The 27,812-nt window shown below is 39.8% G+C and overlaps 1 protein-coding gene and 1 long non-coding RNA gene across 4 annotated transcripts in view; one reads left to right on the forward strand and one right to left on the reverse strand.

Annotated features, from left to right (window-relative positions):
• The window catches only part of CNTNAP4 (contactin associated protein family member 4), a 238,827-nt gene that overhangs the window by 46,021 nt on the left and 164,994 nt on the right, over positions 1-27,812 (forward strand). For both annotated transcript variants that reach the window (XM_032325430.1, XM_032325431.1), the window contains exon 3: positions 27,467-27,660. In XM_032325430.1, coding sequence (XP_032181321.1) covers positions 27,467-27,660 — 194 coding nt within the window. The remainder of the gene's footprint in view (positions 1-27,466; positions 27,661-27,812) is intronic.
• Positions 20,925-27,498, reverse strand: LOC116579742. Of its 2 annotated transcripts, none has more exons than XR_004281402.1 (4): positions 27,414-27,498; positions 27,129-27,254; positions 24,145-24,395; positions 20,925-21,379 (listed from the first exon to the last, which is right to left on the reverse strand). It is a non-coding gene; the product is annotated as an uncharacterized LOC116579742 (long non-coding RNA). The 2 variants fall into 2 exon arrangements; XR_004281401.1 differs by having other exon boundaries at positions 27,360-27,472.

Here is a 27,812-nt window from a genome sequence, read left to right on the forward strand (position 1 = left end):
AGGCAGAGAGGCAGGCAGAGAGAGAGGAGGAAGCAGGCTCCCTGCTGAGCAGAGAGCCCAATGCGGGGCTCGATCCCAGGACCCCGAGATCATGACCTGAGCCGAAGGCAGCGGCTTAACCACTGAGCCACCCAGGCGCCCCTAACTAAGGTTATTTTAATAGACCCATAACTGCTCATTCAATTTTGAGGCTTTCCTCAATAAAAATCCACTTTCAAATGCAGTTGTGACCTTGTTTTTGCCTATTTCAGGTTTCAACCCCAACTTCATTGCACTTATGGATGTTTCTGAAAATGTTTTCTAAAGTCTAGCTAATATTCTGCAGTGGTTGAGCAGATAATTTGGTAGTTTTAAGGAAAGAGGAAAAATATTCATAAACTTTTTCAGATTAAATAGTAAGATAATCTGTGAATTGTCTGCTATTTACTATTTACCAATGTGCTATTTACTATTTACCAACATGCTATTTACTATTTACTATTTACCAACATGCTATTTACTATTTACCAACATGCTATTTACCAACAGAGTGTAGCTTCTCTAAACCATCTTTGCTTAATTTGTGGGCTCTTATATTTGTTCTACAAATCTAATTATTTAATCTAATAAATCTAATAAATATTACATGGCATTAATTCTGTGAGTGGCACAAACCCGTAAAGGGCTCACTGATGCATAAAGTATCAATGGAATAAAAAAGTAAGAAATAGAAATTTCAATAATACCCTAACTATACGGAATGACCATGATTTTAGCACAAAGAACAAAACACGCAAGCTGGGATAGGTATGTGAATATTTGAGTGTGGTGATTTCATACAAGCATCCAAATAAAGCAAGCACTGGAGAGATGAAGCAGAGACATTGGATCTAGTAGAAAAAGACTTTAAATCAACTGTCTTAAGTATCCTCAAGTAACCAAAAGAAATGAGGAGAATAATGTCTCAACAAGTAGAGAATATCAATAGAGAATAGTACATTATAACAAGAAAAAAACTAGTGTTTCTAATGTGAAGGCTATGAATTTTTTCTGTAATGGAAAAGAAAGAACTACATAGGCATCCAAGCTGGACTCCTTATAACAAACAAACAAAACAAAACCCCCCAAACCTTCTCATTATTGGTATGATAGGGAGCAAAGTAGAATAAGTTTTGCAGAATTCCTCTATCAAAAGACACTATCAAAACCTATATTTTCTAAGAGGCTCTGAATGTGGAAGAGTAGCTATTATGAGAAAATGCTAGCAGACTCCTGCTTTCTTCGATGTGAGAACTACTTTGATTTCTGAGTTTTAATCCTGCTTCTGCCTTTATAATAGCAAAACCACTCATCAGTCTTTCAGTCTGGTTTGTCTTGGTGACCCATACTGGGGGAAAAAAAATACTTTTTCTCCTGTTCCGGTTTGTCTGATGTGCCATGTGGCAGCCTGGAATGTGCGGTGGGGCTGGACTGAGATATCAGTGGGTGGACAGGAGCGGCTTCATTCACAGAAGATGGTTGGCAGACAGTCTCAGTGTTACGGTCTTACCAAACTGTGGTCACCGCTAAGTGGGCGGTAGGGAGTTCTTTCCATGGTATTGTGCAAACAAGTGGGCAGTAGTTTCTGCTTTTCTGCATTAAAGCACAATAGTTAATGTGGGGAAGGGTGAGCCCATAAATTCCTATAATGAAGGAAGACATAAAAACCTTTTTAATGACAATAATAATTCCTTCAGAGATATTTCTGTGTGGGGGATGATTTGAGGAGAAGAAATGGATATGACCTCCCCACCTGTCCTTCAGCTCCTCTGCCAGCTCAGAGAGACACCTGTCACCCAATTAAAGAAAGGGGGTCACCGCATATCTTGGGAACAAACTAAGTGGGTACCTTTGAGGTCTGGGTTATAAAGAATTTGAAGGAGAAATGAGCAGCCCAAAGGAATCCCTTTCCCCCGTATCCCAATGGGGAGAAGAGAGAAAGAGGGTTTGGAAAAGTAGGAAGAGGGTTGGACATGAACAAGCACGTGTGAAGACTTGTTTTCCTTGAAGTCCTGCCTCAGATGAAGTTCACAGTCAGGACTGTCACATGAATGTTCATTCACGTTCAGGAGTCTGCCCGTGGAGGCTGTGAGCGGAGTGGGTGATGGAGGGGAGCTGCCCACCCAAGACAAGTCACCAGAGCACTCTGTCGCTGCAGCGTAGATGTGGTGGTGAGGCCCAGATGGCATGTGGCAAGAACCAGGAGATACTGTGGGTGCCAAGAATGAATGCAGGAGATAGGGAGTGGGGAGGTGGGTGTGCGCAGAAGGTCACACCTTGGATGCGAAGAAGAACGTCCAAATGCTGTGATTAAGCACGTCCTGACCAGCCCTCAGCGGGTGATGACAGCAGAGGGGAAGCTGCTCGACTGCACGTGTGGAAGACCAAGAAGTAGTCTTCCTGTCCCTGGCTCTCAGGGCCGACATGAAGGGAAACAGACACCTGTAAACATCTGGAAGCCGAAGGTGACAGGAATAAAATCCTGAATCAACTGAGTAATCCATGAACAGGACTGAGTTCCTCCGAAATGATTAGATTGATTTTCTACGTTAGACAGAATAGAAACTCAAGAGAGAAAATTAGATTGAGTTAGGGGGAAACATGCATTTTTCATACCCGAGGCTATAACTGAGAAATTCATAACTGCAATATGATTCTGGCTGCATCGCTCAAGCAGCTCATCTGAGCTGTGGTCAGTAACCTGCTGGCGGGTGGGGGCCCACTGTCTGCAGCTCTGCCCACGTCTGCGTCAGCGAATTGGGTACTTGAAATCTGCCACTGGGGGAGCATTTACACCACAGGAATTGACGAATGCTACAACGCAGGGCTCCCTCCCCTGCACATTCCCCAGAGGACATGTTAAACACTTGCTAGCATACCACCTACCTGAATTTATCTCCTGAGAGTCAAAATATAAGGATCTTGGGGAAAAATATTAGAATTTCTTTTACAAATTGGACTATGATGCAAAAGACCTGAACCATGAATTTGATGTGTTCCCAGTACTTGATTGCTTGTTGCATATATGTATATATATAATACATATGTAAATATATGTATATATTTAGAAACGGTTTTTTGGTATACTCATGCATATGTAAGCTCTCTTTTTTTAAAAAGCAATTTATTGGGGCGCCTGGGTGGCTCAGTGGGTTAAAGCCTCTGCCTTCGGCTCAGGTCATGATCCCAGGGTCCTGGGATCGAGCCCCACATTGGGCTCTGCTCAGCGGGAAGCCTGCTTCCTCTTCTCTCTCTGCCTGCCTCTCTGCCTACTGTCAAATGAATAAATAAAATCTTAAAAAAAAGAAGCAATTTATTTATTTATTTGAGAGAGAGAGAGCACAAGTGGGAGGGGCAGAGGGAGAGGGAGAGACAGAGAATCTTAAGCTGGCTCCACACCCAGTGCAGAGCCTGACCTGGGGCTTCATCCCACAACCGTGAGATCATGACCTGAGTTGAAACCAGGAGTCAGAAGCTTAACCAACTGTGCCACCCAGGAGCCCCTGCCCCTGTAAGTTCTTTAGCATAGTGTAAAAAGTTTGTTTCTAGAACCACATACAAAAAGAAAGTGTGTAAGAATGTATACCCCAAGTTGAAACATTCAAACTTACAGCTTTTGGGTTTGGACATGTTGATTGACATACTATTTGATTTTATGCTAAAAGGAGAACAGCCCTCCATTTAATGTCTGTCTTTTATCCAAATATCCAGAAATCTCTGACAGAGCCACAAAGTTTCCTGTTTTTCTCAGTGACCTAAGAATAGGAGTTAAAATATTTTATGGAGTGACTATCAAAAGTGAGAAGTTAGAGCTGCTGGCTGTGTCAGTGGCCCAGACAGATCAAGCTATCCATCATTAAGCTGAGTATAGCTTGGTAAAAGATCGCAAATAATACCTTCTTGTAGAACAATGTGAATAAGCATGCATCTTATTAGTGATCCTAAATTTTACTTATTCTATGCATTTAAAATTGTAGATTGTCTTTTTTGATGTTAATTTATCTAAAGTTGGTGATCCCTCCGTGCACCCAAAACAAAACACGCACTAAGTGGTCCTCAGATGCTGCAAGCTTGAATGAAAGACATTCTACAGTCTGGCTCCACTTTCTTTTCCTGCCTTAATGACCACTGCCCTCTCCATGCCCTCTCTCTCCCTTCAGTCCAATTACTGCCATTCTGAAAAATGTGCCTTGCATCTGTCTGCCCTCGTATCATTCCTCTGCTTGGAAGGCTCCAACCCTTCATTTCGACCTTTCAAATCCTACCCTAGAACCTGAAAGGAATGTTTCTTTCTCGCTAATCACTCAGCCAGCAACCCTCTCCAGATCCTAAACTTCTGTAGTGTATATCCTCTTTCAGTTCCGCATATAATACATGTCACCTGCTCATGTGTCGACCTCCTGTTTCATAAGAAGCAGACTTCCTAAAGATGGAGGCCATATCATCTGTGATGAAGACAGGCTCCGGGGTCAGCAGTGTTCAGGGCTCTGTCTGATTTTAGCTCCGTGACCTTTCACAAGGGAATACTACCTCCCTTTGCCTCGTTCTCTTCATGTCTAAACTGGAAAAATAGTAGTTTCCCTCTCATAGACTTGTTGTGAGAACCAAGTGAGTCAGAACAGGGAAGCACATGGGTAGCTTCTATTTATAACTAGTGATCCAGAGTCATTCTTGACATTCCTTTTGACTATGTATGTGCTAGTAGATATACTGATCGCATTTGGTTCACTAATTGTGGGTATTAGTGGTGGTGATTAGAGCAATATTGATAATTCCTTGTATGTAGTAGCCTTCTCTGAAAAGTTTATGTGTGGTCTAGTAGTGAAAACCATAGCCAGTCGGTGTGATTAGGGAGATAAATTCTATATTCTTTGTTACGAGGGATGGCATTTAGAGATTTTAAAGAAGGCAGTATTTCATATTCTTCTATTTCCTTATGCTTTCATAGTTTTCTAAAGATTTTCTCTTTCTCTCTTTCTTCGCTTTCTTTCTTTATTTTATTTTAGAGAGAGAAAATGCACATGTGTGAGTGGGGAGAGGGGCAGAGGGAGAGAGAGAGAATTTCAAGCAGACTCTGTGCGGAGCAGGGAACCAACTCAGGGCTTGATCTCACAACCCTGAGATCATGACCTGAGCTGAAATTAGGAGTCAGATGCTCAACCAACTGAGCGACGGAGGCACCCCTTCGTCATTTTCATTAAAAATTAGAAATGTCTTAAGTTTCATAGCCCTTCCTGGATTCAAGTTTTTGGCATTTTATTTATGCCTGTATCAGGAAATTTTAATAGTGTTTAGATAGTTCAAAAACATGAGCTCTAACTGCTTTGTAATCTACACATAAACCACAGTAACTTAAATGTTAGATATTTAGTTAAGACACTTTATTAAATCAGTTCAGTATTCACCAAATATTCATTTATTCATTGGAATTCAAGACACATTTCAGATACTCCAAAAAAAAAAAGAAAGATTGATGAGAATTAATCAGAACTATTTTTTATAAAAGAAATGGCAAAAAGAGAGTTTAAGATACTTTGAAATGTCAACTTTCCTCATTAAAAAAAAGTCCATCATTTTCCTTCGTTAGAAGAAAGCAGAATTCTTACAGACCTTTGGCCTTCTGGAGTCATCTCAGTGTCTAATTTAGTTCGGTTACTCTGAATTCGGCCGTATTCAAATGGTAACAGTGCAGCTAATGGCAAGCCTCACTTTTATGTCTGACCAGCTCACAAAAGTTTTTACAAGGTTGGATTTAAGTATGACAGTGATATTCTAATACGGAGTTTTGATTCTTAGTTATTAATTTAACAAATGTAAATAAACTCTATTCTTTCTTGTTACTAAGGAAGTTACTTGGAAGTAACAAGCCAGCCTGTGGGGAGGCGCTATTTGAGATGCGGCGGAGAGGCGGAGGAGGGAGAGTCCTGGCTGGGTGAGGGGCAGAGGAACACACATCAGTCAAGTGAAATTGTGAAGGATGAGAGTAGGCTTCATAGAAAAGTACAGTTTTCGGAGGCTCCAGTGCCTCCAGTGCCAAACTGAAGTTGCGTTAAATGCCCTGCCTAAAAGGATTCCTTTTGTCACCAGAAAAATTATTCATCTTCCTTTTACTAAAGCAACTCTGGGAACAATGACAAAAATAGATTGGTTCTTTAAGAGGCACATATTGAAGATTTCCGGAAGGGTAGGACATCAGGCAGGAACACAATTTCCTGTCCTCCTCTCCAAAGCCGATAAATGTAGCCAAATCCCACTGGCCTTGCTTCCTTCATAGTCACTGCCCTGGAAGAGCTGTCCCTCTGTTCGAAAGCGAATCGGTCCACAGTATCCTGTATCTTTCAAGCTGCCTCAGGATTCCTGTGTCTTCCATTTGATGTCTTCCAAATTTCCCATCCACTGATGAGTTTACTGTCAGCGTCACCATCTAGAAAGTTTTCCAAGCCATTACCCTTGACTTTCTAAGCTTCTCTTTTTGCCCTTCCAGCATTTGATATCTAAGGGGGTACCCACAGATCACTGAGCACTGCCAGTGCCCCCTCACTAAGATCACTCACGTGCTTTCATCTTTTCATTCTGTCACGTACTCAGTTCAAGATTATATCCCTAGCAACTAACAAATAAGTACAAAAAGTAAGTTTTTACGGGAGGGGTTAGACTAAGAAGGGCTCAAACCAAGGTAGGGATCATGAAAAGCAAAGGCTACAGTGAAAATCACTTTGGAGGTAACAATGACCAGATCTGGCAATTTCTACATATTAGAGGCTTCTGCTTCTATTATTGAAAGGGAATAATTAGAAGTGATTTTAAGATTTCAGTCTGAGCAAAGATTGAAATGATGTGGCCATCTGGTTCTGACAGGAGGTAAGGCATCCAGTTTTGGAATGTTGAGCTTGAGATATCTATAGGGCATCCATGAATAGATGTATAGGAAACATTCAGGATTTGGGATACAGATTTCAAAGGAAAGTCAGAGCTCAAAATAACGATTTAGGCGTCATCATCCAAAAACAAAAAGCTAATCATTGCAGCCACAGGCACGAGAAGTGCAGTCCACGGAGAATGAAAAGTAAAAGAGGAGAAGAAAATTGTATTAGCTTTTTAAACAGAAGTACAGAAAGGGAGCTCTATGAAGGATACAGAAAAAGGCTGGCCAAAGGGGCTGACGAGAGGAAATGAGCTCAAGAAGGAAGGGTTTTCTCTAAGTGATTTGGTCATGACTTCTGATCTAGAGACATTTCCTGATGGTTTTTTCTCAGCTCATTTATTGACCTAGACAAATCTTTTATTCTAAAGGTACAGGATGCCAGCATAGCAAAAGCAAAAAGCCTTTTTTCTTTTTTTGAAAGCATCATCTTTCAAGAATTATGCAAATCATGAATTTCTTATTAAAACTCTACTTGTGGGTCATCTGGGAGTTCCATGTGATACCCATCCCTTTGTATTGTCCCTCCTGCTTTTATGTAAAGGAACATAAAATGCTAGGAAATTTGTATCCAGGCTTGCATACAATTTTGTTAAAAATGATAGACTTAAAAATTGTATAATGAGTGCATAACATGACACAGTATCCTTCTACTCAACTATGCATCTATACTGGAAAGATCTGTATCTTTATTTTTATTAGCTCTAGTATAGTTAACACACAGTGTTATATTAGCTTCAGATGTACCGTATAGTGATTCAGCAGTTCCGTTCGCCATCTAATGCTCATCACAACTGCCTTCCTTAATCCCCATCACCAGTTTCACCCTTTCCTCCACCCCCTGCCCCTCTGGTAACCATCAGTTTGTTCTCTGTAGTTGAATCTGTTTCTTGGCTTGTCTCACTCTCTCTTTTTCATGCACTCCTTTGTTTTGTTTCTTAAATTCCACACATGAGTGAAATCATATGGTACTTGTCTTTCTCTGGCTGATTTATCGACTTCGCATTACACTCTCCAGCTCCATTCATGACACTGCAGATGGCAAGATTTCATCCTTTTTTAATGGCTGAATTATATCCCATTGCATCTATATACCATCTCTTATTTATCCGTTTGTTGCTTGATGGGTACTTGGGCTGTTTCCATAAATTGGCTATTATAAATGCTGCTGCTGTAAACTTAGGGGTGCACGTATCTCTTTGAATCAGTGTTTTTGTATTTTGGGGGTCAGTACCCAGTAGTACACATTACTGGATCGTAGGGTAGTTCTGTTTTTAGTTTTTTGAGGAAACTCCATACTGTTTCCACAGTGGCTGCGCCAGTTTGCATTCTACCAACATCGAAAAAGGGTTCCTTTTTCTCCACATCTTTGCCAACCCCTGTTATTTCTTGTCTTTTTTATTTTAGGCCATTTTGACAGGCATGAGGTGATATTTCATTGTAATTTTGATTTGCATTTTCCAACGATGGGTGATGTTGAGTATCTTTCCACGTGTCCTTTGGCCATCTGGATATCTTTTTTGCAGTTTCTTCTGCCCATTTTTAGTTGGATTATTCATTTTTTGGGTGTTGAATTTTATAAGTTCTTTATATATTTTGGTTACTAGCCTTTTATCAGATGTATCATTTGCAGTTACTGTCTCCCATTCAGTGAGTTGCCTTTCAGTTTGTTGATTATTTTCTATGCTATGCAGAAGCTTTTTATTTTGATGTAGTCCTAGTAGCTTATTTTTGCTTTTATTTCCCTTGCCCCAGGAGACATATCTAGAAAAATGTTATGGCTTATGTCAGAGTAATTACTGCCTGTGCTCTCTTCTAGGATTTTTATGGCTTCAGGTCTCATATTTGGTCTTTAATTCATTTTGAGTTTATTTTTGCATCTGTTGTAAGAAAGTGATCCAGTTTCATTCTTTTGCATGTTGCTGTCTAGTGTTCCCAACACATTTCTTGGAAGAGACTTTTTCCTATTTGGTATTCTTTCCTCCTTTGTCAAAGAATAACTGACCTTTTAGTTGTGAGTTCATTTCTGGGTTTTCTGTTCTGTTCCATTAAGCTCTGTGTCTCTATTTGTACCAGTACCATACTGTTTTAACCACTACAGCTTTGTAATAGAACTTAAGTCTGGAATTGTGGTACCTCTAACTTTTCCCTTTCTTTTTTTCTTGCCTCTTTTAAAGAGTACACACAAGTGGTAGGGGGAAGGGCAGAAGGGGAGGAGAGAACCTTAAACAAGCTCCATGCCCCACATGAACCCCAATGTAGGGCTTAATCTCACAACCCTGAGATCATGAGTTGAGCCAAAATCAAGAGTCGGAAGCTTAACCACCTGAGTCACCCCAGGTGTCCCATGCTGTTGATATTTCATTCGGGATTGCATTAAATGTGTAGAATGCTTTGGGTAGTGTAGGCAATTTAACAATATTTTTCTTTTAATTCGTGAACATGGAATATCTCTGTTTCTTTGTGTCACCCTTAATCTCTTTCATCAGTGTTTGATAGTTTTCAGTGTACAGGTCTTTCACCTCTTTGGTTAGGTTTATTACTGGTTACCCTATTGTTTTTGGTGCAATTGTAAATGGGGTTGTTTTCTTAATTTCTCTTTTGCTTCTTCATTGTTAGTGTATAGAAATGCAGCAGGTTTCTACACATTGATTTTGTATCCTACAACTTTACTGAATTCATTTATAAGTTCTAGTGTTTTTTGATGGAGTTTTCTGTATATAGTATCATGTCATCTGCAAATAGTGGACATTTTACTACTTCCTCCAATTTGGATGTCTTTTATTTCTTTTCATTGTCTAATTGCTATGGCTAGGACTTCCAGTACTGTATTGAATAAAAGTGATGAGAGTGGACATCCTTGTCTTATTCTTGACCTTAGGGGAAAAGTTCTCAGTTTTTGCCTACTCAGTATGATGTTTGCTGTGGTTTTTTCACTATTTATTATGTTGAAGTATGTTTTCTCTAAATCTATTGTGTGGAGGGTTGGTTTTTTTTTTTTTTAATAATGAATGGTTGTAATTTGTCAAATGGTTTTTCTCCATCTATTGAAGTGATCATATGATTTTTACCCTTTTTCTTATTGATGTGCTATATCACATTGATTAATTTATGTATATTGGGGATGCCTGGGTGGCTCAGTCAGTTAAGCAGCTGCCTTTAGCTCAGGTCATGATCCCAGAGTCTTGGGATTGAGTCCTGCATCGGGCTTCTGGCTTGGCAGGGAGCCTGCTTCTCCCTCTGCCTCTGCCTGCCATTCTGCCTGCTTATCCTTTCTCTCTCTCTGACAAATAAATAAATGAAATCATTTAAAAAATTGTGAATATTGAACCACCCTTGTATCCCAGGAATAAATCCTACTTGATCACGGTGAATGATTTTTAAAAATGTGTTGTTGGATTTGATTTGCTAATATTTTGTTGAGGACTTTTGCATCTGTGTTTATCAGAGACATTGGCTTATAGTTTTTGGTTTGTTTTGTTTTGGTAATGTCCTTATTTGGTTTTGATATCAGGGTAATGATGGCTTCATGGAATGAATGTGGGGGTTTTCCTCCTTCTTCTATTTTTGAGAATAGTTTGAGTAGAATAGGTATTAACTCTTCTTTAAAAGGTTTGGTATAATTCACCTGTGAAGCCACTTGGTGCTGGACTTTCGTTTGTTGGTGGTTTTTTGATTACTGAGAATTAATGCCTTTAAATAGAAATATAAAATTGTTGACATTTATGATTGACTCTTGGGCCAAGCTGACTCTGGAAATATTACATTCATATTTCCTAAAATTATAAATTGCTAATTTTAAAAAGCCACTTTGAGGTATGATTGATATACAAAAATCCGTGCATATTCATTGTTTACAACCTGATGCATTTGGAGGTAAAAATACACACATAATTCATACTACCCAGAACAATCTACAGATTTGGCGTGGTCCCTGTCAAAATGCCAGCAGCATTTTTCACCAGACTAGAACAAATGACACTACAATTTGTGTGGAGCCACAAAAGACCCTGAACAGCCAAAGCAATTCTGAGAAACAAGGGTAGAGCTGGAGGTATCACAATTCGAGATTTCAAGATAGGCAACAAAGATGTGGTAATCAAAGCAGTATGGTACTGGTACACAAAACAGACACAGAGATCAGTAGAATAGAATAGAAAGCCCAGAAATGAACTCACAATTATATGGCCAATTAATCTATGACAAAGGAGATAAGAATATACAATGGGAGAAAAAGATAGTCTCCTCATTAAATGGTACTGGGAGAACTGGACTGCTCCATGTGAAAGAATGAAACTGGACCACTTTCTAACAAGGTATGCTGAAGTAAACACAAAATTAAAGATCTAAATGTGAGACCTCACACCATAAAAACCCTAGAACAGAGCACAGACAGTAATTTCTTTGACATCAGCTTTAAAAATATATTTCTATATCTATCTCCTGAAGCCAGGGGAACAAAACCAAAAATAAACTATTGGGACTACATCAAAATGAAAACTTCTACACAGCAAAAGAAACCATTGATAAGACAGAAAGGCAGCGTACTGAATGGGAGAAGATATTTGCAAATGATATATCTATTAAGGAGTTAATATACAAAATATACAAAGAATTAATATAGCTCAACACCAAAACAAAAACAAAAACAAAAACAAAACAATCTGATTAACAACTAGGCAGAGGACCTGAATAGACATGTTTCCAAAGAAGACATACTGATGGCCAACAGACACGTGAGAAGATGCTCAATGTCAGTAATCATCAGGGAAATGCAAATCAATTACAGTGAGATATCACCTGACACCTGTGAGAATGGTTAAAATAAAAAAGACAAGAAATAACAAGTGTTAGTGAAGATGTGGAGAAAAAGGAACCCTTGGGCACTATTGGTGGGACTGTAAATTGGTACAGCAACTGTGGAAAACAAAATTTTGTGCAGCCATAAAAAAGGATGAGATCTTGCCATTTGTGAAAACATGGATGGACCTAGCAGGTATTATGCTAATAAGTGAAGTAAGTCAGGCTGAGAAAGACAAATACCATGATTTCACTCATGTGTAGAATCTAAAAAACTAAGCAAATGAATAAACAAACAAAAAGAAGAATCAGACCTATAAATACAGAGAACAAACTGATGGTTGCCAGAGGGAAGGTGTGGACAGATGGGCAAAATGGGTGAAGGAGTGTGGGAGGTATGGGCTTCCAGTTGTGGAATGAGTAAGTCAGAGGAATAAAAGGTATAACATAGGGAATATAGTCAGTGGTACAGTAGTAGCATTGTATGGGGACAGAAGTAGCTACGCTGTGGTGATCACAGCAGAACGTATGGAGACGCTGAATGGCTATGTTCCACTGAAACTAATATAACATTGTGGTTCAATTGTAGTCAAATAAAAAAATTAAAAAAAATACATCCATGAAACCATCACCATAATCAAGGCCTTAAACATATTCAGCACTTCCAAAAGTTTCCTTCTGCCCTTTATTTATATATTTGTATTTATGTATATATGTATATATTCATTCATTCCTATTCATTTTTAGTAAAAATTAAAAAATTTCTTTTGTGATAATTTTAAAACGAAGATGCAAGATTCTGAACTCTGAAGGTATGTTCCAAATGGGTCTTTATTAATTTTTTTTATTTTCAGAGAAGAAAATAAAAAGAGCAGTGACAATTTCAGTGTAATAATCCATGCTGGTAATTGATTTTCCATTGTGCTTGTCAAAAGGATTTGCATTTTGCAATTACGGTAGCTGTCATCACGAGCATTGAACTGCTCTGCTAGGGAGCTGTTTTTCAGTTGCTGCCATTCTCCTTGGTAGTAACAGAGTGTGTGGAAAACGCAGGGGTGTGGATGAGATTCACAGTATCGCCAGAAGCAATTTGAAATTGGCTAGGCAGAAGCATGACCTATTTTTTTTTTTTTTTTTGGTCCGTCTTTTCTGATCCAGAAAGTGTTTGTATTAACTCTCATTCCCAGCTGGAAGCATTGCTTTATTATGACTCATTGGATCAATATACATTGGGAGCCATGAACTATGATAGGTGGCCTGACAATTGTATGAAAGTCCTCCCTGGTTTGAGTGGAAATGAGGTTGCTTTGTGAGACTTTCTTTTTATCAAAATGGACAATTTAGAACTTTCCATTATGCATTACAAATAGAAATAAGATGGAGATAAACAGAGAAAAATGATGTGCTTTTCCTCCTCTGCCTGCACTTCTGTACCTTTTGCATCCTGACAGGCTTGATCCTGCTCCCTCAGGCTGAGGGGATTTTTATCTTGGTGAAGCCAAGGTGCTATGTGCCTGCTCTTTCTAATACAGAATAATTAGTGGCAGATAGTTTTAGAAGTTATTTACCCCTCAGTTTAGGAGATTTGATGACAAAGTAGCAAGTTCATAGCCCTAGGTTAAGACCACATTGCTATATGAAAGTGCTTGATTGGAAAAATTGCCAGCAATGGTTTGTTAACACTTACATCTGTTTGTACTCTTCACTAGTTTAACACAATATCCCCAAATTAAATCTGTAGAAACTAGATTTGTTTCAAGAGATCATTTAAAAGAGGTAAAGAGATCATTTAAAACACATGTGAGAGCATAATTTAAAAAATCCAAATGTATGTCAATCACTGGCAAAATTAAAGGTAATATATCACATCTTTGACATAAAACCCATAATAGCATATTTTTTCTCTGTATTTTTCACGAAAACATAACTCTTGTGTGCGCCTCTATTTGTACATAGGCCAGGAGCCAGATGGAGCTGGCTAGGGTGCTTGGATGTTAGAGGAAGCAATTCATTTGTCTATGTAGCAAAAGTGTCTGCAACTGGAAACCATTTCTAGAATTGAATGTGTGCATGGGGGAAATATTGTACTTGCTGGCTTCAGATACTAAATTTTATTTGTATCCCACTCCCCCATGCTATTGTAGAACATTATACCTATTAAAAGCAGTGTTTGTGTATGTGTGTGTGTGTTTATATATATAAACACATTATATATATTATATATGTATAAACACACACACTATATATATGTATAATTTTTTTTGCTTCTCTGTCTAATTGGTGCCAGTTACCATTATGATACTCAATGACTGTTGAGCGATTCTTCTCTCCAGTGCTGAATCTAAAGCAGAGAATCTACTGCACACGGGCCGAATACATTTTTATTCAGATAAAAGCATCAGTTCTGGTTGACCACCCATATACTCCTGCAAATAGGATTGTTCTTCGCAATTCACATACAGGTTTATAAAATCGTAATTTGTATGAAATACTTAATCAGTGGCTTTGGAGAAATTAGGCACATAAACAAAATACTCATGAAGATACTACAGTACATTAATCATTTAGATCTGAAATATTAGTTGATCTGATTTTCTCAGCCACTTTCAAATCTCTGAGTGTGAAGGTTATGTTAGTTGAGGAATAACATGGAAACACCACATAGTTTTCAGTTGTCAACATTTTAGCACCTGTGAGTTTCGTTTCAAGGTGGGAAGATCCTACTTGTTTTTCAGTTTAGAGACTGTTTCCCATATGTGCCCACATATCAGGTCACCTCATGCCCCTCTGGCATCTTCTGGGTAAAGCAGCCTCCTTTGGTTGTGCCAGTCCCTTCCAGATAAATGCTCAGATTTTCCGATTTCCTAATCTTTCTTCTAGTTTTTTCAAAAATGACAGCTGGCATATAAGGAACTCAGATGATACATGGCATCGCTGGGTAGAGGCTCCCCTGGCATATGTTGGTTGTTGTGTGGGTGATTACCCCAGGATCATTGGTTGGATCCTTACGTCCCAGGTCAGCAGTTATCTGCTGAGTGTGGTTGGGTTGGTCCTAACCCTTCATGTTTGTTGGCATGCAATGCCAGTTTTAGTGGCCAGTCCATTCCATGACTGTTTTCTTGTCAAAGGCCATTCCCTTTTGCCGGAGGGGCTCCATGACACTTCTTGTTGCTATTCAGATTCCCTGCAGTTAGTTGTGACATTCTTTAGTATAATAGATGGAGCGGATGTGCAGTAGTCTCTGCAGAATGTCACTACCATGAAGAATCCCGCTGCTGAGCTTCCAGTCAGACCCTCATTCTCTTCTAAGCATTGTTCTTTGTCTTCCCCTCCTGAACTCTGATTGTGGAATGGTTTCTGGGGGACTATAATACATGAGACAGGAAAATGAAAAGCACATTGTTCCAAATAAGAAACCCACAGCTAGCCTCCTGCAAAGAAAAATTGCACTAGTATAAACTTCCAGTTAAAAAATAAGTCACGGAGAGTGGGGCACCTGGGTGACTCAGTCAGTTAAACGTTGGACTCTTGGTTTCACCTCGGGTCATGATCTCATGGATCGTGAGATAGGGCTCTGCATTGGAGCAGTCTGCTTGAAGATTCTCTCCCTCTGCCCCTTCCCCCATTCACATGCACGCACTCAAACATGCTGTCTTTCAAATAAATAAATCTTTAAAAAAAATAGCCACAGAGATGAAAATTACAGCGTAGGGAATATGGCCAGTAACATCATAATAACATCATATAGTGACAGATGATGACTATATTGTGATGGGCATTGAGTAATGTATAGAATTGTTGAATCACTGTTGTTTATGCCCGAAACTAATGTAATATTGTATGTCAACTATACTTCAACAATAAATAAAACTTTAAAAAAAACTCAAAAGAATAATTGCACTGGGTTGGGTAAACAGACCAGACAGACTTTGTTCATAACTACAGTAATGAGGGTCAAAACTATTGCAATAGGGGAGAGATACTGAACTCAACTCTTGAAACAAAGGGTAGGAGAATTTTGTGAAAATGTCTATGCTACCTAAAGCAATCTACACATTTAATGCAATTCCTATCAAAGTACCATCCATCTTTTTCAAAGAAATGGAACAAATAATTCTAAAATTTATATGGAACCAGAAAAGACCTCGGATAGCCAAAGGAATATTGAAAAAGAAAGCCAAAGTTGGTGGCATCACAATTCCGGACTTCAAGCTCTATTACAAAGCTGTCATCATCAAGACAGCATGGTACTGGCACAAAAACAGACACATAGATCAATGGAACAGAATTGAGAACCCAGAAATAGACCCTCAACTCTGTGGTCAACTAATCTTTGACAAAGCAGGAAAGAATGTCCAATGGAAAAAAGACAGCCTCTTCAATAAATGGTGTTGGGAAAATTGGACAGCCACATGCAGAAAAATGAAATTGGACCATTTCCTTACACCACACACGAAAATAGACTCAAAATGGATGAAGGACCTCAATGTGCGAAAGGAATCCATCAAAATCCTTGAGGAGAACACAGGCAGCAACCTCTTCGACCTCAACCACAGCAACATCTTCCTAGGAACATCGCCAAAGGCAAGGGAAGCAAGGGCAAAAATGAACTATTGGAATTTCATCAAGATCAAAAGCTTTTGCACAGCAAAGGAAACAGTTAACAAAACCAAAAGACAACTGACAGAATGGGAGAAGATATTTGCAAACGACATATCAGATAAAGGACTAGTGTCCAAAATCTATAAAGAATTTAGCAAACTCAACACCCAAAGAACAAATAATCCAATCGAGAGTTTTTAAGCACTGGGCTGAGCCAGTAGAAAAGTACTCAAGAACATTAGGGGGGAAGTTGGTCAATGTGATTACGCGTTTGTGTTCGCTAATTGGTGATTATGGAAATTAGGCTCCTACCCTCCCACAGAGACTGGGAAATGAGGCACTATTTTTCTTGATGACTGCATTTCAAGGGATGACTCAGGTCCTTGAGAAAGACATTCTTGGATTGTAAACCTGGAAAGAGTCTTGATGAAGATTTATATCTTAAGGGGCAGAAAAATAATACACAGTTTCAAGTTTCCTACATTAAATGATCTACGAAAAGGGAAATCAGGGACCTATATTAAGGAAGGAGCCTGTCTAAGTCAAAGTGAGGGGAGCGTGAAGGCTGTCATGTCACAAGCATCACTAATAGTTTCTCATGTCACAAGCATCACTAATAGTTTTTCATGTCACAAGCATCACTAGTAGTTTTTCCTCTTGCCTGCAAAATAAAAATTCGCACAATGAAATAACACTTAAAAAGGAATAAATCATGGAGTTAAATAAAGTATGTCTATTCGAGACTGAGTTCAACAAATACCTAAGCCTAGGGGTAAACATAACTCTTTAATTGGGAATATGGTATTATCTTGATAGCTCTTAGCATTTTTACAAACTGAGAAAGTATTGAAGGATTTAATCAATCAAATGCTTTGGATTGGTTTTGCACTTTTTACCCTTTTGATATACTATGCTCTAGTGACACTGCCTTTTCCAGTCATTATGTGGAAATGATGTCTGTTGGTACAACAAGAGAGTAACTTCAGTTTGTTGACCCAGAAGCAGTAATATGAGGACATTTGGCTCATGATAGCTTATCATCTCTGTCTGGCTAAGGAAGATTAAAAAAAAAAGAAGAAGAAGAAGAAGAAGAAGAAGGTACGGAAGCAAAAAATGGTTTTTAAACCTCTGGGATATTGTCAGTATGCTCTTTCTGATGCATGGGGTCATTTACTGAAATGACCTGCCTCACTGCAATAGATCTAAATCGAAACTTGTAGCAAAGCATCACAATGGGCTTAGAAAGCAAAAACATGAGCCAGTCCTGATTATCATTTGAATTTCTAGACACCATGTGCTGAAAGTCAGTTTTCTAAAATGACTAATTTGAATGAAGTAAAACTTGCCGGCACAGAATTTAGTGTTTTTATAACTTTTTCCCAGCTTTCCAGAGGAGATTTGGCTGTCACAAAATTTGCTAATCAAATAATCAAATCAAAATGCCCAAACAGAGAAAGGGTGTAAATATTTACTTTTCAATCCACTGAATTATTAAAGATTTCAGAAATGTTTGCTCTGGCAGTACAAGAAGTGGGACAGAAAGTCAGTCTGCCAATTTGCCGCGAGGGAAAAACGGATCAACAGCAAAGAACTAAAACCTCAGAGGACTGAGTGAGGTGTTATTAATTTAGAGCCTTTCTGGGGAAATGAAGTGAAAAGCATCTTTTTCACTGTATCAAAAATCCAAAAACAAAGCCGTAAATACATCTAGGAAATATAGTTTACAAGTGATTAAACTGTATAACTTCGGGGCAAGTGGTAGTCAGTGCGTGCATGTATGTGTGTGTGTACCAAGGGCTTTGAGCTTTCTCTTGGAGAACCTCATTGACGATACCTTGCTTCAAAGAAAAGTGTCCTGTGCCTTTATTTAGTTTGGCTCCAGTTCTTCCTTTACCCCTAGTTTGGAGTATGAATTTACACAGTCTTATTTGTCTATATGGCTACAGATTTATTTCTTTCCTTTATGCAGTACACATTTAGTAAGCATCCGCTGTGTGTCAGGCCATATGCTAGACACTTCCGATCTGTCAGTGAATAAAACAGGCAAAGACTCTTGGCTTCACTGAGCTTACATTTTAATAGGGCAAGATAAAGGATAAACAATAAATATAATAAGAAAATCATATACTATGTGTAAAGATGTCAGTTTCTGTCAAAAAAATGAAAAAAGTGGGGCGCCTGGGTGGCTCAGTGTGTTAAGCCGCTGCCTTCGGCTCAGGTCATGATCCCAGGGTCCTGGGATCGAGTCCCGCGTCGGGCTCTCTGCTCAGCGGGGAGCCTGCTTTCTCCCCTCTCTCTCTGCCTGCCTCTCTGTCTGCTTGTGATCTCTGTCTGTCAAATAAATAAATAAAATCTTTAAAAAAAATAAAAAAAAAAGAAAAAAGTGGTTTCGAGTAAGACAAATGGGAGCAGGATTGCTGGGTGGGAGGAACTGTAACAAGGGAGGAGGAATTTTAACAAGGGAGGTCAGGGGATACAGGCCTTTACAGGAAGGACTAGATCTGAGTGAAGATTGACAGTGGCAGGGGTGTTTGCCCAGTGTATGTCAGAGAAGAGGCCTCCAGGCAGGAAGGATAGCTTCACTGGGCAGGGGATGGGAGGTCGGAGAATGACTGGTATTTTTTCAGAGAACTTCAAGGAGGCCTTTGCTGCTGGGAGGAAGAGGACTGGGCAGACATGGGTGGGAGTTGGTGGAAGGGGGCAGATTATCTAGGACTCTGTGGGCCATGTGTGATGATCTTGTCTTTCACTGTGTGGACAACTGAGAGTTATTGTGGTGTTTTGAACACAGGGATGATATTATAAATCTGTTGCATGGAGAATGGAGTCTCAGTGAGCTAAGGACGAAGCAGAGAGATTCTTTGGGGGCTTCTGCAAGAAAGCAGGGTAAAATCATGTGGCTTGAGCCAAAGGAGTGCTAATGAAGATGGGGAAATAGATCTGGAGAGGTGAGCAGCACCAGTAGCATTTTTTCGTTGTTGTTGTTAGTTTGGTCACATGGTGAAAAAGAGAGAAGTCAAGAATGACTTCTTTGTAGACATCCAAATGGCCAACAGACACATGAAAATGTGCTCCACATCACTCGGCATCAGGGAAATGCAAATCAAAACCACAATGAGATACCACCTCACACCAGTCAGAATGGCTAAAATTAACAAGTCAGGAAATGACAGATGCTAGTGAGGATGCAGAGAAAGGGGAACCCTCCTACACTGTTGGTGGGAATGCAAGCTGGTGCAGCCACTCTGGAAAACAGTATGGAGGCTCCTCAAAAAGTTGAAAAAGGAGCTACTTTACAGGGTATTTACCCCAAAGATACAAATGTGATCTGAAGGGGCACGTACACTCGAATGTTCATAGCAGCAATGTCCACAATAGCCAAACTATGGAAAGAACCTAGATGTCCATCAACAGATGAATGGGTAAAGAAGTGGATACACAATGGAATATTACACAGCTAGCAAAAAAGCTGAAATCTTGACTTTAGCAACAATGTGGATAGAACTAGAGGATATTATGCTCAGTGAAATAAGTCAGAGGACAACAGTTATCATATGATCTCTCTGATATGAGGAATTTGAGAGGCAGGGTGGGGGGTTTTGGGGGGTGGGGAGGGAAAAAATGAAACAAGATGGGATCAGAAGGGACATAAACCATAAGAGACTCTTAATCTCAGGAAACAAACTAAAGGTTTCTGGGGGGAGGGAGAACTAGGGATAGGGTGGCTGGTGATGGGGACATTGGGGAGGGCATGTGCTATGGTGAGTGCTGTGAATTGTATAAGACCGATGAGTCACAGATCTGTACCCCTGAAGCAAATAATATATGTTAATTAAAAAAAAAGGATGACTTCTTGTTGCTGTTCTGAGAAACTAGAAGGATGAAATTTTCATAAACTGGGCTAGGGAAGGGTATGAACAGGGTAGGATTAGGGGGAAGAAGGAGAGTTTGGTTTAGAAGATGTTACAGATATCAAGGAGGGAGTTGAATGTCCAAGTCTGAAGTTCAGGAGAGAGGTTATGGGACTTATTGACAATAAGTCAGGGACTTATTGGCCCATGAGTAATATTTAAATAAAGGAGGCCAAGAGGAATCATGAAGGGTGTGTGTGGACAAAAAAGAAGCAGGCAAAGGCCTGAGCCCTGGACCATCTGAACCCTCAGAAGTGATAAGAAATAAAAGAATCAGCAGTGGGGACTGAGGAGCAGCAACCAGTGAGCTGGGAAGAAAATTAAGAGAAGGAGCCTTTGTGGACGCTAAGTGAACCAAATATACCGAAACACTGGGAGGAGCCAAAAATGTCCAAATGTCTTCCATGGGCCAGGTGGTAGCAAGGCTGAAATCTGAGCTCTTGTTTTAGCAACATGGGGTTCTTTGGTCCTGCTCACAAGGGCAGGTCCCGTTGAGTGGTACAGAGGGACAGGCTAGTTATAGTTGGCTTGAGCGAGAAGGAAATGGCAAGAATGGCAGAGGCGGAGTGTGGACATCTTACTCGAAGAAGGACAGTATGAAAAGCAGAAAAAAGTACATTGGAGGCAGGAGAAGCTTTTTTTTTTTTTTAATTCTTTTTTAAATGGGAAAAATGACAGCATGCTTGTACATCCATGGGAATGGTCCATTCAAGAGGAAAAAATAAAAATGAGGCGGAGAAAGAGGAGAATTGCTGAAGCAGTGGCCCCAAGCGGGTTCAGCGTGAGTGAAGGGGTTAACTCATGGCTCATAGAACTGGAAGGCACAGGGAATGGCCTGCAGGCACAGCTGGACTCAGGGGTGCTGACTGTGCCAGCAGAACTTGGTCTCGCTTCATCTTCCACCTCCGCTTCCCTCTGTGTTGGCTTCACTCGGGCAGGCTTTCCACAAAGATAGCTTCTGCACTTGGATGCGCGAGTCCCATCCTTTTGGCTTTCGGAGCAGAAAACAGGGTCTCTTCTTCTCCAACAGAATCCTGGAATTGCTCCATTGGCCTGGCTCAGGTTACGCGTTCATCCCTGTAACTCCCTGGGACCAGGGGAGGCAGTGCCAAGATTCCAGAGTGTTCTGTGAAAAAAGACCAGCAATTCACACAGCGTTGAAAGTATTGTGTTTCAGCAAAAAAAACTATGCTGGTAATGATACCAAGTTGTTAAGAGTCCTAAATGGTGGCCTGGGGACACTGAAAACCATTTTAGGAAGTCAAACAAATATTGGCACAATGTTGTTTTGGTTTCCTTACATTATTGTAACTTAATGTCATGGTCAAAATAATCAGGCAAACTTCGACTCTTGGGGGAAATCTAGTTGAAATCACATGTGAAGAAGAAGTAATCGTCTTAGAGGGAAACTTTCTTATGGCAATTTTAATTAAGCCAATCATTTCTTAAAAATGTAGATGGCCTCTTGGTAGCTAGGACTGTCATTCAGCTATGTTCACTGTGCTTTGTGGCCTTGAACATTTGTGTCCTTCTACACTTCAAATATTGCAAAGGAAGCAGGACTCATTTCTGAGCAGTTTGTACCCTGACAGAGCTGACAAACTCTGACACGTCATCTCATTGATGGCCACCAGGAATGGTGGTCGTGCCATTTTTAATATTAGCAGGGGAGAGAGGTGATTCTCTTCTCTATTTTAAGGCTTCACCCAAGAGTATTTTTTTCTTCAATTTTTCTTTTCACTTTCCTGAAATTGTAAGATGTGCCTCCATGAGCAGAATGAAATATTATTGATATCTGGCACATGGGCTACATGGATCTTGAACATAATTCAACCAGCCAATTCTTTATGTTTAAATAATATTGAGTAAATTATTTGTATATATTCTTAGACTGAAACTAACCACTATGGGCAATGATAGTTGCCCATAATTATGATGTCAGGGGTAAAGAACTGAATATTTCAGGGGTGAAGAATTGAAAAGGAAGTGACTTTTACAATGAGATCCTCACAGAGATTAAATGATTATTTTTTAAAAGATTTTTTAAAATTTATTTAACAGAGGGGGAGAGAGATCACAAACAGGCAGAGCAGCAGGCAGAGAGAGAGAGGGGGAAGCAGGCTCCCTGCTGAGCAGAGAGCATGATATGGGGCTTGATCCCAGGACCCTGAGATCACGACCCAAGCCGAAGGCAGAGGTTTAACCCACTGAGCCACCCAGGTGCCCCTAAATTATTTTTTTTTTCCTAAATTATTTTAAAAAATAAGTAATTTCTTACCTACACTAAAATCATTTGTAGAACATTGGGAAAATTTAATTTGCATAATACTAGGAAAACTTACTTAGCCTCTATAAATCTTTTTTTTTTTTTTTTTTGAGTTTTCTTTGAAGAGAGGTTAGGACATTTCACTTCACTAGATAATTTTAGTAATTAAACTTAATATGATACATAAAATTTCTAGTAGAGTGTTTAACATACAATAGGCACTAGACAATTCGTAGTTTGCTTTTCTTTCCTTACGATTCGCAGCAACATTTTTTACTGAAGCAAGTTCCCGAGGAAACTGATGTTTAAAAGTGGTAGGCAACAGATAAAAGAGATGCTGTGTTTGTGGTCATTCAGGAATTAAATATTTTCAAAGCTGAATTTAGTGCTGTGATCATAAATCTTTATTTGGAGTCAATAGTAATAATAATTGTTTTACAATTCAAAAAGGAACGACTACCATGTATCCACATGCTTGCTGTGTGTGAGAGAAATCAATAGGCACTTTAATATGCTTTTTGAGATTAATTCTCAGAACAATACTACAACATTTAACTTCAAAGTCTCATCAATGGGAAGTATTTTCAGTTTTAAATGTGAGTTTTCAGGTTATGATACAAAGAGTCAACAAATGTTTTTGTTTGGCTAGACTTAGGACACTTTATTATGCCAAGTCTCAGTGAGGCGGCCAGAGCTGGAGAGAAAGGAGAGTGGAACAGGAAAAAAGTGAGCCGGGGGACGAGACTCCGGCTTTTGTTTTGTGGGTTAAGTGTCAATAACCATGGAATAGATGGGGTTATGAATAGGTGGTCTTTGGTCTGTAGGTGTTGGTCTTCTGTGATCGTGAATACATGGGCATATTAAAAATCTTCCTTAAGGGGGCACCTGGGTGGCTCAGTGGGTTAAGCCTCTGTCTTCGGCTCAGGTTATGATCCCAGGGTCCTGGGATCGAGCCCCACATCGGGCTCTCTGCTCTGCAGGGAGCCTGCTTCCTCCTCTCTCTCTGCCTGCCTCTCTGCCTACTTGTGATCTCTGTCAGATAAATAAAGAAAAAATCTTAAAAAAAAAAAAAAATCTTCCTTAAGGATGAATAATCCTTGTTGAACCGCTAAAATGTTTGGTTAATAAATAAAAGAAGGAATTCTTATATTTTACTTTATAGTAATTTAGAGTTCACCATCCGCTGGAGTTACCCTTCATTTTTTCCATTAAAAAAAGTAAATATGAAAACAGCATGGCTCCAGGAAGCTAGGTGCTTTGTAGTGGGCATATGGCTCCTGTTACCTCAAGTCGGCTTTCATTTCCTGTCACTACTGTTTTTACTTATCCCCGCAGGCTGCCACTGCCAAAGTGTGCCATGTTCTATCCGTCTCTGTACCCATATCCATAAGTTTGCATTTTCCATGTTACTCTTCGGCATTTGTTTTAAAATTAGACCAAGCGTAACACTCCATCACATCTTAGACCACGTGCCTCCGTAGAGCCGAACAGCTTAAAACCCCGTGGGGAATCTCTGGGTTCCCTGTGGCCGATTTAACTTGGTAAAGCCCAAGAGCATCCAAATTTCCATTACTTTATTGGTGTACCTCGTTAATGATATAGCTTAATTTGCATATCAGTAGTACCTTTTCACCGCAGGTGAGAAATTGAAATGTTCAAGGTCAATTAACTGCGAATGTTTCAAGTCGGGTAGTGCAGCTGTAACAGTGAGCGGTGCTGGGAAGAGGGAGCGGTCAGTGAGAGGTACCTCTTTCTCCTGATGAGAATTGATGATCCAATTTTAACTCACCAGAGTCCTGCTGATTCTTTTTTCCTCACTGTGCTCCTCTCATGTGTTCACTTTTTAAATACTGTTCTATCAAGGAGTGTCAAAATGCTAGAGAAAGATTATGAAATTCTATATTAAAAAGTGTACAGACTGGTGAAATTAACGAGAAAGATCAAGACCCGAAACAATCAGCGCTTTCCCAGAGGTATAAGCTGATAGAGATAAAATTCCTAATGTTGAAATGTCAGGTTGAGGTGATGGCCAGCTGGGGACACTTCATTCACTCTTTTACTACTTTTCTGTGTTTAAAAAAAATGATAAAAATACAAAGAGATATGCAGCTGTAGCAATAAAGGGACTGTGGATGCTTGGGTAGCATCAGACTTCAGGAAATTGTCAACTTCCGGACTTAGATAGATCCTGAGGACAAGTAGGAAGATGAGCGAGGACAGTGGAGGGAAATAATTACCCATTCGCCACTCCCATCCCGTGTCTGTACTTGAGAGACATGGTTTTCCTTAAGTCGAGGGAGGAAAGTTGGCTCTACTGCCTGATAGCTAGATTCTACGGTTCCTCTACCTCTCTCAGCTCCTTTTTTCTACATCCATTGGGAAATACCAATTCTATTTATCCTAATGATATGAGAGGCACTACGGGTCCTGGTTAAGAGCTCCGTGCCTCTTGCTGCTCTGTGGACTACAGCAAGGTATTCAGACTCTCCCCATATGACTTGTCCTCTGTTCAGTAGGCTGCTCTGAGAGTCGGATAACAAATCTTCACACTGTGCCTGATACAAAGCCCTCCCTTGCTCAGTAAATATTAAGTAAAGTAGAATAAGTAGAAAAGGTAGGATGGAGTTTCATTACATCCGGAGAAGCGGAGCACGAAGGAAATTTGGCCTAGCTTTAAAAAGTAAAGTCGTGGGAACAGGTCCCATGGAGGGTTCAGGAATTTCCTGGGCTATTTGTGGGAGGGTGCTATTTAAGATAGTCTTCAGATCATTCAAGAACAAATTCTCTTCCATGTAGATAACAGGCTACAAGAATAGGGGCTGCTCCTTGGGGACAGCAGAGCTGTGCTGGATAAATGACACCAAGACACCAAAAATGCAGCTGGAGCCCATGTGTACCAACAAGCCCTCCTGCTCAAAATATGAGAATATTCTCCTCTGACTTAAACATTATAGCTGGTATTGGTGACCAAGAGAACGCCGCCCATTCAGGCTACTGGACAAAACCACAGAGTCTTTAAGTGCAGCTACAGAGAAACTGAAAAGTAAACACAAACCAATAAAAATTATAGTATGTATAACTATTTTCGATCAAAGGGAGAGAGCGCATTGGAGAGAGAGCATTATACTTTTGATGTACGAAGTGGAAAGACACTTTTTGAACAATGACTTATTCCAAGAAGAAAGGTAATTTGAGGGGAAAAAAGTATCTAGTTCTAAAGACAATGTGGTGAGTAACTTGGGAATCAGACCAAAATATTAGTATTATACCATCAAAAGAAGATATTGTTGTCATGTAATTCTTTTTTAAATGCTGTATTGACTCAGTTTTGAGGCTTTGACAAGAGGATGGTGAGTTCCCATTCGTGAGCAGCTGATTATTAGTTGCATATAATACCCAGAGCTCATCCCCACACGTGCCCTCCCTGATCCCCATCATCTGGTTACCCCATCCCCCCAACACACTCCTTTCTGTAACTCTCAGTTGTTTCCTGGAGTCAGAGTGTCTCTCGGTTTGTCTCCCTGTCTCATTTCTTCTCATTCAGTTTTCCCTCCCTTCCCCTGTGATCCTCTGGGCTATTCCTTATGGTCCACATTTGAGTGAAACCATACGATAACAGTCTTTCTCTGCTTGACTGACTTCACCGAGGTGATCTTCTACTTAAATATTAGACCTTATATCAGAGCCTTAAGGTGGGTGACAAAAGAATGGGGGAAAGAAAACATGTGCTCATATTCTTATTTGGGGTGTTATGTAATAGACATTGCATCTTAATAGATACTGAATATTCAATAACTATGAATTTAAGAAGGTGTTAAACCCTATTTCACAATTTTTACAATGATTACATATTACTTATATAATTATCAATGTCAGTATTACTTAAAATAAATAAATTCCCCAAATAAGGCATTATTGTATTAAACTGGAAATATGAAATATCTTAACAAGACATACAGTAGTCACATCGCTAATATTTCTGGTGTGCAGTGAATAAAAGAAAATGTGATAAGTTCTGCTGTACCTGTACACTCTTGAACATACAGTAGATTCTTATTTTTCACTCTCGAGTGCTCAAGCACTCCCAACTCTATGACCTTTTCCCTGATAGTCCCTCTCCCATCTCCCATCCCCCATCCACCAACCCCTTCCACGGACAGGATAGAACCAGTGTCATATCAGTGAATTGGCTGGGCTGGGTGTGCGGACTGATTTGTAGAGTTTGCCAATTTCTGTGGTTTAAATATTCCCACCATGGCTACATTTAACAATCAGCTTGCAAAATTTCTGAAAATTTAATTGCCTTTCATCCTCTGTCGCCAGCCAGGTCCAGCCTTCCGCTGGGTAGAGCTCTCCGCCATCATTTATTGTATTATTGTTCCCTGCACCTGTCTCACCATTAACATTTGTGCTTCACACATGCTTCTCAATGTCAGTTATTCCCACAGGACTGTAAGCACAGTGGGGGTAGGGACAGTTCCTTGACCATCTGTATTGTCAGGCTTAAAGCTGTACTTCTTTCTCCAGGAAGTCTGAACGTGATCAGATACCAAAGGCAGTTTTCTAGTTCCACCACAGTGTGAACCACGATGGAAAGTTAAATCATTACCTGATCATGTGTGGGCAGCAAACCTGCTAGTTCCAAGTGTAGACAGGAATGTCTACCTGTCAGATTAAGTACTTTAAACTTTCGATAAGATCCTTGGTTCTCCCCAGTGTCAGGGGGTTATAATACCTAGAGATGAACATAATTAACACAAGCTTCATCCTTTTATAGTAAATTCTTGTTTTTCTGTATTATTCTATAATTATGAGAAGTTTCATATTTTGGAAATTTAACTTTATTAAATTCCATCCAGAAGTACAGTCTTACTAGCATCTCTAGTCCACTCACAGATTTGTAATGAATCTTTTGCCCATTTTCTTCTGTTTCTGTTTACATAAAAGGAGCTGGTGGCTGGTCTCCACTTGTGTCAAACAAATACCAGTGGTTGCAGATTGACCTTGGAGAGAGAATGGAGACCACCGCTGTGGCCACCCAGGGGGGATACGGGAGCTCCAACTGGGTGACCAGCTACCTCCTGATGTTCAGCGACAGTGGCAGGAACTGGAAACAGTATCGACAAGAAGACAGCATCTGGGTATGTTTCTTTGACAGAATATATATACACAGTCTCTCAGGGAAAGAGATAGAATCATCTCTGAATGTTGTTTACGAATTTCCTAAACTCAGTTGAGAAAAATAATTTTTGGAATTACTTAGGAAACATTTTTCAAGAAAAAATAAGTTAAT

This window comes from Mustela erminea, chromosome 19 (assembly GCF_009829155.1).
Source record: "Mustela erminea isolate mMusErm1 chromosome 19, mMusErm1.Pri, whole genome shotgun sequence".
Classification (NCBI taxonomy): Eukaryota; Metazoa; Chordata; class Mammalia; order Carnivora; family Mustelidae; genus Mustela; species Mustela erminea.